This window comes from Corvus cornix, chromosome 8 (assembly GCF_000738735.6).
Source record: "Corvus cornix cornix isolate S_Up_H32 chromosome 8, ASM73873v5, whole genome shotgun sequence".
In the NCBI taxonomy this organism is placed as follows: Eukaryota; Metazoa; Chordata; class Aves; order Passeriformes; family Corvidae; genus Corvus; species Corvus cornix.
The window spans coordinates 23,033,492-23,050,850 of record NC_046338.1 but is presented as its reverse complement, the minus strand read 5'-3'; the positions used below and the strand labels follow the sequence as shown (position 1 = coordinate 23,050,850).

Sequence of the window (17,359 nt, the reverse complement as noted above, 5' to 3'; positions counted from 1 at the left end):
AACTGAAAGTCGAACTATTGATTAGATAAAGGGAAATTCATTGTTCAGTCATCTCAGGCTGAGGGAAAGGTATGCATCTACAAAGGGCCGAAGCCACCAGCTGCAACTATCCCCAGGTGAGTTTGGGGTGTGGGGAGAGCAGAGCTCACAGAAGCCAGGTTTACACAGACCGCAGCCCAGCCGAGGGAGGAGGACGAGGTTTTGGGTGCATGGTGCAACCTCTGGTGAGAGGCAATGAACACCCATCCTCCGTTACACAAACTGGCCCAGCTGTGGAACCCCCAACCCCACAGGGCACACCCACAGGACTTCCAAGTGAGAGGCTTGGCCCCACAGGGCTGCACGTGATGCAATAGACCAGAGTCTGCTGTGAGAGACTGACCCCACCCCAGGGGGACATGGCTGGACATGCCCACCCAGCCTGAGCATGTACACCCATCAGACTCTGTGCCTTCTGGAGGGACCTTCACCACCAAGAGACCAGCTGGAGAGGATCAATGATCGCTGGGGTCCACAGAGTGGTGATATTTTCCTTATTCTGTCCCGTCACTCTTTCTGTCCCTCCCACCTATTTTCTACTTCCTTCCTTCCTTCTTTCCCTTCCTTCCCTTCCTCCCTTCTCTCTTTCCCTTTCTCTTTCTCTCTCTCTTTTTCTCTCTTTCTCTTTCTCTCTTTTCTTTTTCTTTCTTTTTCTTTCTTTCTCTCTTTCTCTCTTTTCTTTCTCTTTCTTTCTGTCTTTTCTGTCTTTTCTTTCTGTCTTTCTTTCTCTCTCTCTCATATTTACCATCAAATAAAACCCTTACTATTGTCACTGGCATATGGTCTCATTTGCACCCTAATTCGGGCAGAGGCATTTCCAAGAACCTTAAAACTGGATCTTAACAACCATTAAATGTACTCATGTGGCATTCCAGTGTGACTGAAGAAGAAAGCAGACATGATATCCTGTGCTGGATTACTTGACAGTAGCCATGACATCTTGTATAGCTGACACCTTTGCCCCTTACTTGAAACAACGTAGTGAGCTGAACTCCGAAGTCCATTCCCTTTCCCTGAGTGGGGAACACCATGTCATGACTGTGCAATAACAACCCATGAAGGTGAGCATGAAACCCACGAAAGTCAAACCCAATCCTCATGCATTCCCCTATTACCGGAATGGCAGTAAAGTTCTCCAGGTTATTCAGTAATTACTCCAGGTTATTCAGTAATTACTGAAGATGGGGACCCAGCAGAAAAGCACCTGGGGGTGCTGGCTTTTATCAGGGATAGTGTGGCAGCAGAACCAGGGCAGGGACTGTTCCTTTGTGCCCAGCACCGGTGAGGCCTTACCTCAAATCCTGTGTCCAGTTCTGAGCCCCCCAGTCCATGGGAGACTTTGAGATGCTGCAGTGAGTCCAGAGAAGGACCACTGAGCTGGTGAAGGACCTGGAGCACAAGTCTGATGAGGAGCCTGGAGAACAGGAGGCTCAGGGGAGACCGTATCATTCTCTACAATTCCCTGAAAGGCGGTTGGTTTCCTCTCCCAGGCAACAAGTGGCAGGATGAGAGGAAATGGCCTCAAGCTGCACCAGGGGAGGTTCAGGTCAGCCATCAGGAAGAATTTCTTTATGGAAGTTGTCAAGCACTTAAACAGGCTGTCCAGGGAAGTGGTGGAGTCACCATTGTTGGAGGTGTCCAAGAAATGACTGGATGTGGCACTCAGTGGTGTGGTTTAGTTGGGACGGAGGTGCTTGGTGAAAGGTTGGACTAAATGATCTTGGAGGCATTTTCCAACCCTAATGATTCCATGATTGTATAAGAAGGTAGTGGAGGCTTCACCATAGCCTGAAGCTGAGTGCACAAGCAGCACAAATGAAAGGCAATAAAGATACAAATTCCCTGCTTTTATTTGGAGTCTGTGGAGTCTGCCACACCACTGTACAGTTATGAAGGCAGTGAGAGTTTATAACTCCTAGCAGGAATAAATACCAAAGCTAAAACTATTAAAAGCCATAGAATTGCCAGCAAAATGAACCAGTTCATCAGCCAGCCCATACTGGTGAAAGGATAAAAGAAATAGGAAATGATCTAGAGATGTTTTCCTATGGTCAGTAGTTGGTAGTGTGGGTGGTAGTGATTGGTCAAATCACTAGTGTGGTACCTGTGTGCTTTAAAGGTGTCAGAGCCCTGTGCAGAACCCATTCGGGTACCCCAACTTGTCTGAGATACCTCAGGCACATGAAGTAGTATTTACTCTTTCATCTCCATTCTTTGCCTCCCAGTCTCTATCCTGGTCGGCATGGGCCAGTTGCAAATTGTAACAGTTTAAAGTCTAGATTTTGCAGAACATTTAGTTCACAGAAATGTCAAATGCTTGTTTTTAACTTCGTGAAGTAGAAATATTTGCCTTTTTAAGCCTCTCAGGAGTTTATACTTGTGTTGAATTACCATTACTGACATGCTTGCATTGGCAGCGGAGGCAATAATTAAGTATATAACAACATTATCATTAATATTTTCAATTAACTTCAGAAGATGAAAAGAAGCAAAGTCTGGGTCATCTCTCATAACTTAATATGAATTAGTAACTCTTTTCCTGTATCCTTGCAGTGCATATTCTGTACTAAGCACAAGGAACAGTAGCTGAACATTTGAAGTGCTGTTCTTTAGACATTTATTCATTGTACATCTGTTTCAAGGAGGGTAGGGTTGCTTCTAATAGAATATCAAGAATTGTAACCATATTTAATGCATATTGCTTTGTTTTATAAATTCTACATTTATAGCACTGCCTTGAAAAAGTATTTTTATAACCTTGATGTACCTGCATAGAACTGCTTGTAATTGATTCATTTCCAGATTTTAGTGACTTGTTTCCATTGGATATCAAGTGGAATTCAATGCTGCAAAATCCCATATGTTCCAAAATTACAGAGTGGTTGCTGTCAGCCCTCTAGAAGCTATAGAATCGTGTGTTACTTCTGGTGCATTTGATGTCATTTCAATTCTCTTCCACTGCTGAAGTCTAAAATTTATTTGTTCTTTAGCTTATTTTTTGGTGCACTGGTAAATAAAGACGTGTAATACTCAGTAATATGTATTTGTATACTTGGAAGTTATTAAAGTGTAGTTGTAGGACAAAGTTGTTTGTGAGAAGAAAAAATATCAATGCTGGGAAATAACTGCTCTTTTAATTTCTGAGACTAAATACTACAACTTCACTAATTCATTCCACTGCAGGTTTTAAAAACTCAAAAACTTTGTTTTTTCCTTTGTATGTGAATTCACGTGTGTTGTGGAATTGGAGTGACACAGTTAAGGAAACACACTGCATGCCATTGAAAGAGTTCTTGTGACTTTTTTATTGCAGACTAGGTAACACATTTTCATAGATAGGCCTGGCTTTGCTGGACATTCCCTTGAGAATGAAGCAATTATTATCAGCTAGCACTTCCCTCTCTGGGTCTGTGACTCCGGGTACCAAACTGCTTGGACGGGCTAAGGCAGTGTTGGGGAAGATGGGCATCTTTGCATTGTTGATACAAGTGAGCCAGAAGGAGAAACAGATACAGCTAAGCACAGATAGAAATAATCTTTTTTTCACAGCTCAACATTTCTCTCTCTACTGAGTGAACTGTTGCCAGCTCAAACTCCTCTGTTCAACAGTCATTTGACCCTGCTTGTTCTCGAACTTCATCATCCCTTCTCCAGCACTGAGCCTTGAGATTCCTGTTCCTCAGTCTGGTCTCCAGTCCACTTAGGCTTGTATTACATTTCTGATAATGATGATGAGAAAAAAGTGTGTGAATATAAGATTGCCTGTAGGACGAGCATTAAAGAATCACATCCATGGCCACTGAGAGACTGTGCATATTGTCTCGTTCAGGGTTAATGTAGTGGTGCTCAGGGTGGTCTTGAAAAACTGAAACCCCACTAGAATGCAGTCTGTCTGTGAAGATATTCCAGAGGAAGCAAACCTGTTCTGCTTTCAACATGAAAGACAGTATTATTCTGAATAGCTGAACTTTGTGGTATATTATTCATGGGTTATTAGAACTTCTGCTTCATCAGAAGCTGTCAGTTTTTATGACCTTGCTTGTCTTCCAGCAGATTTTGAAGAGCACTAAGTGTTTTGTTCACAAAGATTGCCTTGCATTCATTTTAGGGACTCCAAGTGTCTCCAGCTGTCTTTGTGTTTGCTTTAGCAAATCTTCTGGGGCTAATGAGCAATTAGAAATTCATTAAGCCTGGAGAAATACCAGGTCACATTAGATGCCACTATTCCAATCTAGCTGAGCAGCAATTCTGCTGAGTTAAGTGGGGAAATGGACACACCTGACTGCGTGTTTCTGCTGCTTTATGGGCTGTTAAATATGAGGACTCAAGCCCTTGCTATGGATCCTTCTGGCAGAGAGTCCTTAAATCAGTGGTGCGTACTATACACACACACACAGGTAATTCCTGTGAACCTTGACTCCCACTAAAAGCAGAGTATCCAGCTTGCCTGCTGAAGGATAGCCATGGTTCTGGAATCCTCTCTCCTACTCCATTAGAAAAGCCTTCAGTATGAATAAACAGATCATCCTAATATTTTGGAGTGAACATTTTTAAGAAGCTTGTATTTTTTAAAAAAATATTCAACTGGAATAGAGTCTTCTCCCTGAAGGTATTAAAAATAGAAAAGTTATTCACACTGCACATGCAAACTCTTTTGGGTAACTTCTATGGCAGGTTTTGGACAAGATCCTGTACCATATACTGCTTCTTGAAAAAATGAAGACTTCAGTCTGTGCAGCTGCTTCAATTGTTTCCTTGTTTCCCACAGTGCCCATTTGAAATACTTTACCTGTGAATAATCTGATGAATGCCTAGTGTGTGGAAAAGCACTGAACAATAATGGACTCTAAGCAGAAACACTGAATTGTTAAACCTTGGAATCATTAAGAGGAATCATTAAGAAGTAAGAGCAGATTTGTTGCCATTCCTGATACGAACAGTGATTTCAATATCTTTACAATGCTGATAAACATGCACACATTCAGGAGCTGCTCACTGGGCAACTTGGTTGTGGTTTTGATTTCAGAAACAGAATGTACTTCTAGCAATTAAAATAAAAGAGGATATAAACAGTTTTGACTGATTTTTTTTTTTTTTTTTTTTGTACAAGTAGTCCTGCTTGTACAGGGGAGTTCAGAGAATAATCAATTTTTCCATATTAGGCTACCTGCCAAATTTCTTGTACCAGTTCTTTGTGGATAATTATAACAGTAGGGGGTTTAAAACCTTAAGTATGTTCTTCCCCCTTTGTGATAGTGATCTTGGAAGATCATGGAAAGACATGGTTAATTCTCTAGAGAGCTCGACCATTTGTGGTTGCTTCCTACACAAGCAGATGCTTTCTTGTGTAGTTCCTGCCAAAGTAGTTTTTAGTTCCATAATGCTTTTACACACTATATGGAATTACATTCATTTTGTGGAATGGGTTATAAATTACTTTAATTTTCAATGAGATACATAATTTCATGTGAAAATGTATCACTTTTGGGTAATCTGGATGACTGGGCATGAAATGCTTTGGACAACTGCAGTTCTGGCATATTCATGAAAATGTTGAGGGCTTGTTGTAGGAATCATTCCCTGGAGGGATGCTCTCACTTTTGGGTTTATAGTCTAATCAGGCTTCTATAGAAAAACTCACCAAGGTTCAAAGGGCTGTGTTTCACCTGAGCTACCACTGTATGCAGCTTCACACAGGAACTTCCCAGTTTTCTGCCAGTGTGGGGGGGCTGCCTGTGTGAGATGAGAGGGGCTTTCCTGCAGCTGAGCTCCTCTTCCATTGATGGGTCTCAATCTCAACCTCTGCAGTGTGACCAGGTTGTGTCATTCAACCTGATCTGTGTAAACCCAAGGAACAAAAACTCAGGTCCTGAAGGCTACAATGGGACTGAAACTAATCTGTACTAATACAAATGCACAACAGGCTGAGATTGAAAATTATTTCAAAGACTGAGTTTTTGACACGCAAAGCCTTGTTGGCAGCTTTAGGTATTAACATATTTGCTACTACAAATTAGGCATTGTCTCTCTATGGGCATCAGATAACCTGATGTAGGTCAGAAGCTCAGTCACTGACATGCTGCCAGCTGCATAAATACGCTTAGGAGCATCTAAGCAAAACATGGTGGAATCTGACATTTGTTCATATGGGTTAAATAACAACAGGTGTCATCATTCTGTTAGGCTGACAAAGTTCAACTACCATACTGAACAGGCCACAAGCCTGAAAATCCCTGAACTCTGAGTTTCTAGGCACCACATTTCTGCATTTGGTCACTTACCCACTGTCATTTTGTTTCCAAAATCTGATAAAATGTACCACTCAGTTTGCAAAATGGTTAGTGGAAACAACATGTGTATAAAATTGTCTCTGAATTGTGTGGTGAGTTACATATCAAAGTTGTGTCTCCTCCCTGGTGTCCTGTCCCACTGTATTGCAGAAGCTGTCCTTTCGGCTGGGTGCAGCATTTGGAACGTAAGTCAGTGGATCGGGTCGGATCAAGTATCTACAAAAAGAAATCACAGCTGTTACTAAAACAAGGTGGTGCAAGCCAGGGTAAGTGTATAGAACTGTAATGTTGAAGAGATCTGGGGAAGACTTAGAGGCTTACATTGAAGGTGCTTAGTTTCATTCCTGTGGTAGCATTGGTTAGATTTTTTTCAATTTAAAATACGGAGTAATAGGAAGATGATAGGTTTAAAACATTACAAATATATGTATTATATATTTGTATGTATATTTTAAATATGGACATAAATAGTATAATTAGATGTCTCTTTAAATAGAAGTCTCCATATTAAATTTTTTTGCATGTCTTGTGACTTTGTTTTTTTAATCTGTGTGCTTTAACTTACACTATATCATTCAGTTCTAATCTTGTGTCTGGAGAAGGGTTGATCAGGATGTAAGAAAGGGTGTTCTGATGATCATTCATTTCATCTAGAGAACAAGGAAAAACAAAGTACCAAATAAATTACATTTAAAAATGAATTGTAAAAGGCATTATTTCTGACAAATCAATTTGATGAAAGTTCACAGAGCTGTAAAAAAGTGTCTGGTGCCAGAGTGATTTCAAGTAAGTTTACCAATCTGTTTCCAACTGTACTTGAATTGAAACTACCTGATATTATTATCTTTTGAGTTATCAGCTCTGAAACATCCTGTTTTCTAATGTTTTAAAAATCTTCTGGTTTTTTTCAGTCATAGTAATTTGAATGTAACCCAGTTTCAGGCTGATTTACCAATCTGTCCTGCAGCTTAGTAAGTTTGTGGTTTGTCTAAAAATGACACTCCTGTGCTTGGCTGGCATCAAGTTGAAATGATGACCAAGGTTAAATGCAGGTGTATGGCATTCTCATCCATCTCCAGATTTGGTCAACACAAACCTTTTTTTCCCTTTTTCTATTTATCTAGGAAGCACTTTCCTTTTATCACCTGTGCCAAGGGCTTGAAATGTGGAGGCTGTATAAATGGAAATTGGTATGTCTTTCTTGCATTTTTAACTGTTCTCCTAATGATGTGTTGGGATGAAGGCTGATAATTTTTTTTCAAGGTTTAAACTACACTTTTGTAGCTGCCATTGCAGTATCTTTGTGTCATTTTCTCTTGGCATACTCCTTGGGCTGCTGCAGGGAGACTGGTTTTAATCTGATCAGACTGAAGAGGAGAAGCAAAAGGAGAGGCAGTGCTTCTGTGTTACATCCTCTTTAGCTTTTTAGGAAAATGTATAACTCAGATAAATGTAATCAGGTAAAGCATTTAACTATCAAGATTTTGCTGCTCTATAGATGGTATCTAATAGTCCTAAATTTGAGTAATGAAATGAATATTTACTATTGGCTTTTAACTAGGATTTGAAAAGAAAAGCAGGAATGAAATAGTTTTGTTGTTACTAGTATAACCACAAATTAAATTTACAAAACAGTTTTGTGTTTGATTAGATGTTACTGTGGCCTGTGAAACCCCTGGAAAATATTTAGCCTTGAATCATTCTGTAGAGAGTTGTATAGAAACATCAAAGACAGAAGGCACAGAAATTATCCAGATGGGGTGTGGAATAAAAAGCCTGTATTTACATACCTAGAAATTCCTGGTGTTTCTAGGAACTTAGAACCCACAGTCCTGGGGTTTCCACCCAACATGGTACAGAACCAAGGCCAGAGAAAGGCAACCCAGCCAGCTGTGGTACATGTGTTCAGAAGTGTTAAAGAGCTCTTGTCCATAGCTTAAACAACCCCAAAACAATCCTACAAACTAAAAAGCAACCCAACATCAGCCTTGCTGGAGAATGATTTGATGGATAAAAATGGTGTCTAAAGACCTAGTGAAACATGCTTTCTAAAAATGACTTTAATGTGACAATTTGGCATTATTTTTGAAAACTGTGGGGAAAAGACAATATCCTTCACGTATAAACTCCCTGCCTTGACATATGAGTGAACTTCACAACAGCCCTGTCTTCATCTTTATTCCAAGAGGTTTGTGGAAATATGATGCAGCTTTTCAGTGACTGGGCAATGCTTATATATTCAGCATACACATATCATCTGCTAAATATGAATGTGACTGACATGCTGCCTTCTGTACTTTCCATCTCAGCATAGGAATGGATGATAATAGAATGCATTAAAAATACTCCAAGTTGCTCTTGGTAAATGAAAAAAAACAAACAATCCAGTCCTAAACCAACAAAACAAAAAACATTATCATAAACTTAATATTTTGTTTATGGCTCCATCATGTCTTACAAATAAGTTCATCTTGTACAATGCTAAAGTTGCTATTGAAGCACTGTAATAGTGGTACCGTATCCTGCTGGAGAAAGGCCCAGGTGCTTCATTCTGTTCTTCACGAGTTCAGCAAGCTCCTGCCTTTCTGACCTCCTGTAGAGGTTCATCCTCTGCTGGTTGATCTTCTCAGCAGTTTTAGCAGAGTGCCTGGGGGCCCTCCTGCTCAGGCGTCGTGCCCACTGCATGCTCTTCCTCCGCAGCAGCGGGTGGTCGGACTGGTCACTGGATGTTGAGTTCCGGTGATTGCCGCGGCAGCTGAACTGGTCTTTGGTGTCTTTGGTGTCCTCCCATTCCTCCACGCTGATGGAGATTTGAGACTTGAAAGGAAAGTGACAAGAGAGATGAAGGGCTTTATTAGATGAAAGCAGATGAAGATGTTCTCTTCTCTTTCCAACAGTGCAGCTGGACATGGGGTTTGGCTGCAGTGGAGCCGAGGGGATCCAGCTCTTTGTACTTAGCAATTGTTCCTGAACTGGGCACCCTTTACTAGACTTTGACTTTTCATGTTAGAAGCTCATTTACACTATAAATACTTTTGTCAAGTACAAAAGCAGTGAAGTGTTATTTTGTGCCCAACTGCATTGTGATTCTGAGAAGAGCAACTTTAGCCTTCTGATATTGCCCTTCCTGCATCTAGGAATCAGTTCGGAATGAGTTCTCCGCTTTTTTCTCAGTCTGCGTATTTTCAGAAATTCAAGCTGTCTAACTGCTGTTTAGATGTGTGTTGTGAATTTGTTAAGTAATGGTTCAACTTTGGCTGCACTGTTTTCAGTACTCTTAAGGCCACAGGTAGAAACGTGCCTGTTAACTGTGTCTCAGATTCCCAGGCATTCTTGACCTTCCAGCACATGTGAAATTAGGATGCAGTAACCCTCAGTGTGATTCAGGGCACCTCTTGTGAAAGAGTTAATTGATTCCTACCTTAAAGAATAGTGATGGTGCTATTTCACTCATACAGTGACAAAACCCCTCCATAATTAAGAGCCAAAATCTGTCCCTCTGTGGCTGTGTTTTCTTTATGCCACCCAAATAAGACCAATAGTTTGTGCACGTACAAGTACTGAAATAACAAAGGTGGATGGGCTACAGGTGCATTTTTAACATACAAAAGTCCCTAGGGAACATAAGAGGAAGCATTTCAAAAGATAGCTTCAAAATTGTTTCAATCTTAGATTTAACGAGCAGTTTTAGCTTCTAGTTTCAAATCCACTTCCTTACAATCTTGAGTTACTCTTGTGCTATTTGAATGTCTTTTATTGATGTTGGAATAGCAAAGTCCTTGCTGGTGTCAGTACATACACATTACCAAGTTACTAGTCACTGATGTCAATGTGGTAAGTGTTTAAAATAAATACATGAAGTATAAAACAAAGATGATGCAAATGAACAGGCTGAGTTCGTGTGAATCCCCTCAAACAGAATATGCTTCTGATCAGCAAATAAAGCAAATTTAACCAAGGAGCTACTGAATGGCCTTTTCCTGCTAAGAAGAAATCTGAAAGCAAGATTCTGTTGACCTCATCAGTGCTGAATACAACCTATCTGTAAGAGGCTCACCACAGAATCTGAGGTTTCTGGAGTCCATAAAGTAGTATTTGATATGAGTAAACTGGGTACAGTGTGAAAGATACTTATATTTTTCACTTTTGTACAAACTACCTTTTATCTGTGTAAAAGAATAAAGCAACAAACAAATCCAATCAAACAGCAAAACAATCAAACCCCATAATTAAAAAGAACCTCACAGATGTTCACGTTGTAGCACTTCAAGTAAAATCACATTTTTAATATTCTAGACTAGGATCTTGTAATAAGCCTTGTGTAAAGATGAGCTAGTTTACTGAGGCTCTTCAGCTTAGCCTGCAATAGAAAAGGGATTTCTTCTTTTTTCTTTTTTTTTTTTTTAACTACATGATTTTTTGAAGTTTTGTTACTGACTCCACTGATGTTAGGGCAGAAGAGAGAACCTGGATCCCTTTGAACAGGAATGCAATTTGATTTTGTTGTTTGTTAGACTGTCATTTTGGGGTTGTGTGCATTTTACAGCAAGGACTAAGGTAGGCATAGTACATTCCATAGGATAAGGTGCTACTTATGGATAGGAAGGAGCTCTTTGGTATGAACAAATCTGATGCAAACTGCATGGTCTTGTTTTTCCTTTCTTCCAGCCTGCATTCGCAGTTTTCCTTGTTAAGCTCTTGACAAAACAAACAACTGGACTTGCTGTCAGCATTAGTGGAAAGGCAGAGACCAATCCCAATCATCGTCACTACAGGAGGGTAAGTCACTTTTTGAGCCAGAGATTAAATGGGAGAGGCCAAGTAAAAGAACAAGATTTTGTTTCTGTGAGTCTGTAAATCCTTAGCTCGAACTTTTGAAACACTGGCATAGGTGAGCTGAAATCGTAAAGGAAGGTGATAAAGCTGAATATTTACTTCAGCAACTATGAAGTTTTTATAATGCCTGTTGAGAAAGCTGTGCAGAATGGCCCTTCACTGTATGCAAGAGGAAAAAATTCAACTTTAAAGAGAAAGTAAAAGCAAAGCCCAAACTATTTTTTAAATGCAGCACAAAAGTGTGTCTGCCAGTGGCAGCTGTTAAACACACAGAAGATAAAATTCCAGTGCAAAGTACTTCTGTGTGTCCCCTTCTGTTTTAACCAGTCTTGAACTTCATTTAAAAATACTTTTGTAACTATCAATGCTTTGAGGTTTGATTGTTTTCATTGTATTTCATTTCCTTGTTCCATAGCAGGTAAATCTGGTTCGTGAGACACATGACTGATGACACGGTATCACTCCTGTAGCACACAGGGAAGGAATATTTGTCTTGAAACCCTTGCTTTGTTTGTTTTTTGTTTTTTTTCAAAGGCAGGCTCCTGTCTCACGTATCCCACTGTGTGTCCTAAAGGGTGTGGTTGCTCACTTGTGCTGCCAGACATCCGTGACCCACTCAGGCATGATGTTCTAATAGGACATTTCATGCCCTAAACTCTAAACATTAGGTGGGTCAACACATGGCAGGAATAGGAATGTGGTCACGGACACACCAGTGTACATATTTGAGATGATGAGGATGTCTGTGGTGATAACACCAAGCATCAATTAACTTTAGATTTTTGCTTCCTTGCCTTGCTGCTCCCTGGGAGCTCTGTGCAAAATGTGAAATAGCTTGAATGTGTGGTTTCATCTGTTCCATTCTGAAGCAGTGCCTTATTTTTACCTGACTGCAAGTTCTGTATTAACTAAACTTTACTGCTCTGCCTACCAAGAACGCTACCTTGCATCCAGGGTTCTAGAAATCCTTTTCTGCTCCAAAAGCTCTCTAAACCATTGCTAAGTACAGCCACATATTCATTTATGATAAACTTGGGGATTTTGCTCCACTAGCATTTAAGGTGTTAAAGATTAAGGCTTTCACCAGATGATCTTTTCACTGTAAAGAGGATTTGTTATCTTCAGAATTCAACAGGAGAAGGCCCAAAAGGAATCAGAATTCCACCAGGCTTCTTTGAAAGTCCCAGTCTGTCAGCTTTCAGATTTTTTAGCAAAATGTTTGTGTCCAGAACAGTGCTAAGATCCATTTACTCAAGGATGATGCATTGCATAGTTCCATTATCTGTGAAGATTTTACTCCCCCAGTTTAACCTAACGTACAGTTTCTGGCTGGGATTGAGTTACATTTCTTCACAGCAGCCTGCATGGGACTATGTTTTGGATTTGTGATGGAAACAGTGTTGCTAATGGGGATGTTTTCGTTACTGCTGAGTGGTGCTTACCCAGAGCTAAGGCCTTTTCTGCTTCTCACCCACCCCAGCAGCAAGTGGGCTGGGGGGAGCACGAGAATTTGGGAGGGGACACAGCCAGGTCACCTGATCCCAACTGATCAAAGTGCTATCCCTCATCCATGGTGCTGTGCTCCGCAGGAACAGCTGCAGGAAGGTGAAGGAATGGGAGAATTTACAGCATTTGTCCTGAGGCTGTGCCTGATGGAGCCCTGCTCTCCTGGAGATGGCCAAACACTGCCTGCCCATCAGAAGTGTGAGCAAATTCTTTGCTTTGCTTTCACACACACAGTTTTTGCTTAACCTACTGAACTAACTTTACCTGAACCCACAAGATTTCTCCCTCTCAGCCTCTCAGTTTTCTCCCCATCCCACCTTGGGGGGAATGAGCAAGCCGCCAGCTGTGTGGCGCTTGCTTCAACCAGGACACCCAGAAACAGGCAGACAATAAGCAAATACTTACTTGTGAAGCCATGTCTCGTGACTGACAAAGGAAGGGGAAAAAGAAAACAAAAGACAATTTAAACAGAAGTGAATCTAAAGAAACAAATACGGACCATTAAACAGGAGCCACAGAAAAGCAGCCACATAGGTAATGAAAAAAGATTTCATATCTCTTTCTGATATTTTTTGAATGTAATAGAAATGGTTTGGGTCATAGATATGAGTCATTGAGAGGCAGGCTAGATCCACTTGTTTAGTTACTGGGTCTCTGAAACCTTGCTTACTTTTAAAGAAATTATGAATATCTGTCAGTGAATTGAGGGCTTCTCATTTGCATAATGAAAAAGGGAGTGCCAAAAGATAAACTGTACATATTAAATATTAATATTGGCATATTTTGTCCTCGTGACTCAAGTTACCCATGTCATTACCTGAAACAGCATCCGGGTGGGTATGTCCAGTAAAAAATTTAGTTTCTTATGTCTGTTTAAACTCAAATTGATAATTATATTGAAGGTTCTCTTATAACTCTAAAAACCTTCAAATTTATGGTTAGATGTTCATAGTTCCTGAGTAAAAAGAGTGAATTACTTTTCTCTTATTTCCATTTTAAAGATCTTACCCAATGACATTTTTCTGGCTTAATGTACTGAAAAGCTAAAATGATAACCCATGCTAATATTTCATTAATGAAATTAGTAAAAAAATTCCTTTAACTTCAAAATAAACACATTGCAGAACGATTGGGGCTTTCAGCCTCTCTGCATTTGTAGGTCTCTATCCATAAAGGCCACAGATGCAGAGACAGTTGTTGCTCTTTTGTATTCTGGGGAAGAGGTAGGTGAGGGAGATTTCCCTGTCCCTCTCTAGAGGGGAAGGTTGCACAAATTCTCACTCACTAAACAAAAAATTGTACAAGTATTTGTGTGAAAATACCACTGGGGGTCTGCATTCAGAGCCTTCAGTTTAAAAAGACCAACAACTGCTTTTTCTTCACTTCATAAATAAGGAGTGCTATTCTTTCACATTTGTCCAGTACCTCACAATTTGAAAATTTAACTAGGAGGTTTCTCCAACCTCCCTTCTTTACTCATCTACCTGATTTAACTCAAATTCTTTGTGAGATTACCTGCAAAAGTTGGTAGGAAGTAATAGCAGAACTCCTATTCTCTTTTTTTTGGACTTGAAGTTAAATAGCCAGACCTGAATGTGAGCATAAAGCATTGCCATGAATTATATCTTATCCTTATTTAATGAATTCTTAAAATCTGCTATGTTCTCTCTTTGTGGAAAGCTGTGACAGACTTTTTTTTTCATATTAGCAGTGAGGTTGACTACATTCTTCTCCAAGGAATGATTTTGCTGGATTATGTTAAGGCTGCTATAGTTCAACAGACATTACTGCAGTGATAGAGTCCACTGGCTAAGCTGTAAAAGCCACCTGCAGAGATAGCAGTGATCCACAAAGAGATACTTTCAGTGAACTGGGCAGAATCTTGCATGGCTTTCTGTCACCCTTTTCTAAAAAATTATCTTCTGCTGTTACTTCCTCAAGAGCAAATCTTGGCAGTTAAGCATTATATGCCTTGATTTTTTCTAATATTTTTCTGCAATATGGAAAATAAAGTATAAATTGCCTATCTTGGAAATTAGTGTAAACTATGTCTGAGTATTTCAGAAGAAAGGAGAGAGCTGTTGCATTTTAAAGCCATGGTTTAATGAGGTGGCAGTAGTAATGGTCACGTAAACAAATGGATAATACATGACAGAAATCAAAACTGCCCAAATGAAAAAAGTATGTTAAATAGTCAGGGAAAAGTATTTTTGCCATTCTTTTTATACAGAGAGATGAGGAAATGTACACATTTCTGTGGCAAACACAGAAATACATATAAAAAATATTACTGCTGTTTGGCAGCTAAACTTAAATCCCACAATACTTTGAATAACACTAACTAGAAATGAGCAACAAGAGAATGAACTTAAAGGTCACGTGAGCAGCGAAACGCTACCTGTTTTGAACCACAGTGCTGGTGTTGTTGACACAAGAGGCCCTGGTTATAAAGTTTGTTACAGAGCAAACAGGTTAGTGAACACAGGTGAGGTCAGAGCAGAGCTCACTCCCCAGCCTGTCCTGCCCGTGCCCAGCTGTTTCCCATCCATCCATTCCCTGCAGGTGAGCCCAGGAATCAAAGCCCAGGTGTCCACTAGCTCTGCGCTCCCCTGGAGCCTGGGGCTCAGCCCGGGTTAGTGTGACTATCCACATGTCAGCAGAGGCCTCTGCACTCTGAGTCAAACCCACAGAAAAGCACAGTGAACTGACCCACCTCAGATGTTGTGAGCTTTTGGGACTCTGTCCTGTAGACTCCAATTGGAATGTCTCCTGTAGAGGAACAAAGCTTCTGATACAGTCTGGCATATGTCCTAATCCACAGATCCTCTTCTGTGATCTTCATCTGAACAGACAAAAATAGGAAGGAGGACTTTTAATTCTTTAATACTTGTTCACTATGCTACTCATAAAAAAAACCAAAACTAAACAGTAGCTGGTAATCATCCTATTGTAGTATTGCACCTTTGCTCTACAAAAAATCTGTAACTTCTGTTGAATTTGTCAGACTGTTTCTTTTCTTTTCTCCCTGTTTAGAAGACATTGTAGTGGAAGCAGTTTAGCATTATGAACTTCTGGTCTTGGTTTAAGATTACTTAAAACTTACAAGGCAGCCTTCACCTTGTGTTTATATTTGGCTAAAATATAAATGAATAGACTAAATATTGTCAGCAGTAAGAAACTGGTGTGGACAGACTGCAGTGCATGAGTAATTTGAATTTTGTCCACCAGACTGCAGGCTGAATATGTGGGGACAGGGGACTGGGGAGGAAGTGATACACTAAGCATAAGTGGCATAAAGTCTTAAATGAAGCTCACTTATTTCATTACTAGCTTTATTTCGAGATATATGAGTTCCTTTTTAGAGATTCAGTTGTACTTTCAAGTGTTATTACATTCACTGTAATGAAGCTTAATGGTTGACCAAGAAATATGTAATTTTTATTGAAACAACTTTCTTAAACCATCGTTGATAACTTCTTGCCATTCTTTATAGATCTTCACAAAGCAACCTGTAAATCACTCAACTTGTATTCATCTGTTTACTACCCAGGGTATGATGGGTGTGGGAGAAAACAGAAAGGTGAGGTTTATTTAATAGAAATGACTTCAGTTGTTTAATTTTTTTATATGTGTATCTATATACACATTTAAATTGCATCAAGGAATATTGACATATATAATAACAAGATGACTTTTTAACGACAGCACCTAGTGATTTCATACATCTGACCTTTACATAAAAACTACTTGTGCACTTTATTGCCCACACGAATGGGGACTGGGAGACAGTCCTGGCCAGGCTTCCTGGTTTCTATATATTTAATTTTATATTTATATTAATTAAATATATTTTATATATTTAATTTTTAAATTGGCTGCTGAACTGCCATTCATACTATTTCATATAAAATGCACTATTCCTGTGTCTTCCTGACTTTCCAATTTTCTGCTTAATAGAATGCATTGTGTTTTCTTGGGGAGATGTTTTTTGCTATGGAACTAAAAATGGGTATGTTTTCTGTTTAATTTCCTCATCTTCTCCCTGATGAAAAAGGAAACAGATGGCCTTTCTTGGACTTTCACAAAAGGAAATGCCATACAAAGAAAGTTAAAGTATTTTGCAGACAGTACAGAATCTTCTCTGGTACTCTGTACTAATTTATTTATTTATTTTTAATAACTTACAGAACAAAGAAACCCAGATCCTGGTGTGGTGTCAAGTCCCAGCAGAAGTCTTGTGATAGAAATCATATAATCTTTCACAAATGACTGCAAGATTTTTTAACAGGAGAGACAGAAAAGAAAGAAAAATGCTTTAATGAATAGATGAGTAGGCAACCATTAGCACCATGTGAGAATTTCAAAGAAATTGCACATCTGTGTTTACGATCCATCTCTTTAAGTGTCTTAATCACTGTAGAAATACATATCCCTTTCTTTTTGCTGAATTTACTTACATAAAATAAGGTTTTTTTAATTGGCTCTGCATGTGCATGCAATGTACATACATGATTCAGGAGACTAAGGCATAATAAGGCACAATAAAAACAAAGATGAATGTGTCAGTGGAAGCGAGGTGTTAGCCCTACGAGGTGTGAAATTATAATGAACTCTTCTGTGCAAAAGAAATGCTGGCATCTGTTAGATGGGTCTGCAGTCCTCAGTGGGTACCTCTGAGGTGAAACTGC

The 17,359-nt window shown here is 39.6% G+C and overlaps 1 protein-coding gene and 1 long non-coding RNA gene across 7 annotated transcripts in view; one reads left to right on the top strand and one right to left on the bottom strand.

The window, feature by feature from the left end:
• Positions 1-3: 3 nt before the first annotated feature.
• LOC109145957 overlaps positions 4-17,359 on the top strand; it is a 64,060-nt gene continuing 46,704 nt past the window's right edge. Inside the window, exons 1-5 of the long non-coding RNA XR_005602504.1 lie at positions 4-116; positions 6,480-6,595; positions 7,454-7,519; positions 10,998-11,108; positions 12,755-12,869. This is a non-coding gene — a long non-coding RNA (uncharacterized LOC109145957). The remainder of the gene's footprint in view (positions 117-6,479; positions 6,596-7,453; positions 7,520-10,997; positions 11,109-12,754; positions 12,870-17,359) is intronic.
• The window catches only part of KCNT2 (potassium sodium-activated channel subfamily T member 2), a 115,695-nt gene continuing 101,656 nt past the window's right edge, over positions 3,321-17,359 (bottom strand). For 3 of the 6 annotated variants that reach the window (XM_039556100.1, XM_039556102.1, XM_039556103.1), the window contains 6 exons: positions 16,857-16,940; positions 15,385-15,513; positions 13,077-13,097; positions 8,846-9,146; positions 6,895-6,979; positions 3,321-6,545 (listed from right to left, as the gene is read on the bottom strand). In XM_039556100.1, the coding sequence (XP_039412034.1) occupies positions 6,434-6,545; positions 6,895-6,979; positions 8,846-9,146; positions 13,077-13,097; positions 15,385-15,513; positions 16,857-16,940 (732 nt within the window). In that variant the 3' untranslated portion in view covers positions 3,321-6,433. The remainder of the gene's footprint in view (positions 6,546-6,894; positions 6,980-8,845; positions 9,147-13,076; positions 13,098-15,384; positions 15,514-16,856; positions 16,941-17,359) is intronic. The other 3 variants (XM_039556101.1, XM_039556105.1, XM_039556104.1) reach the window with 2 other exon arrangements.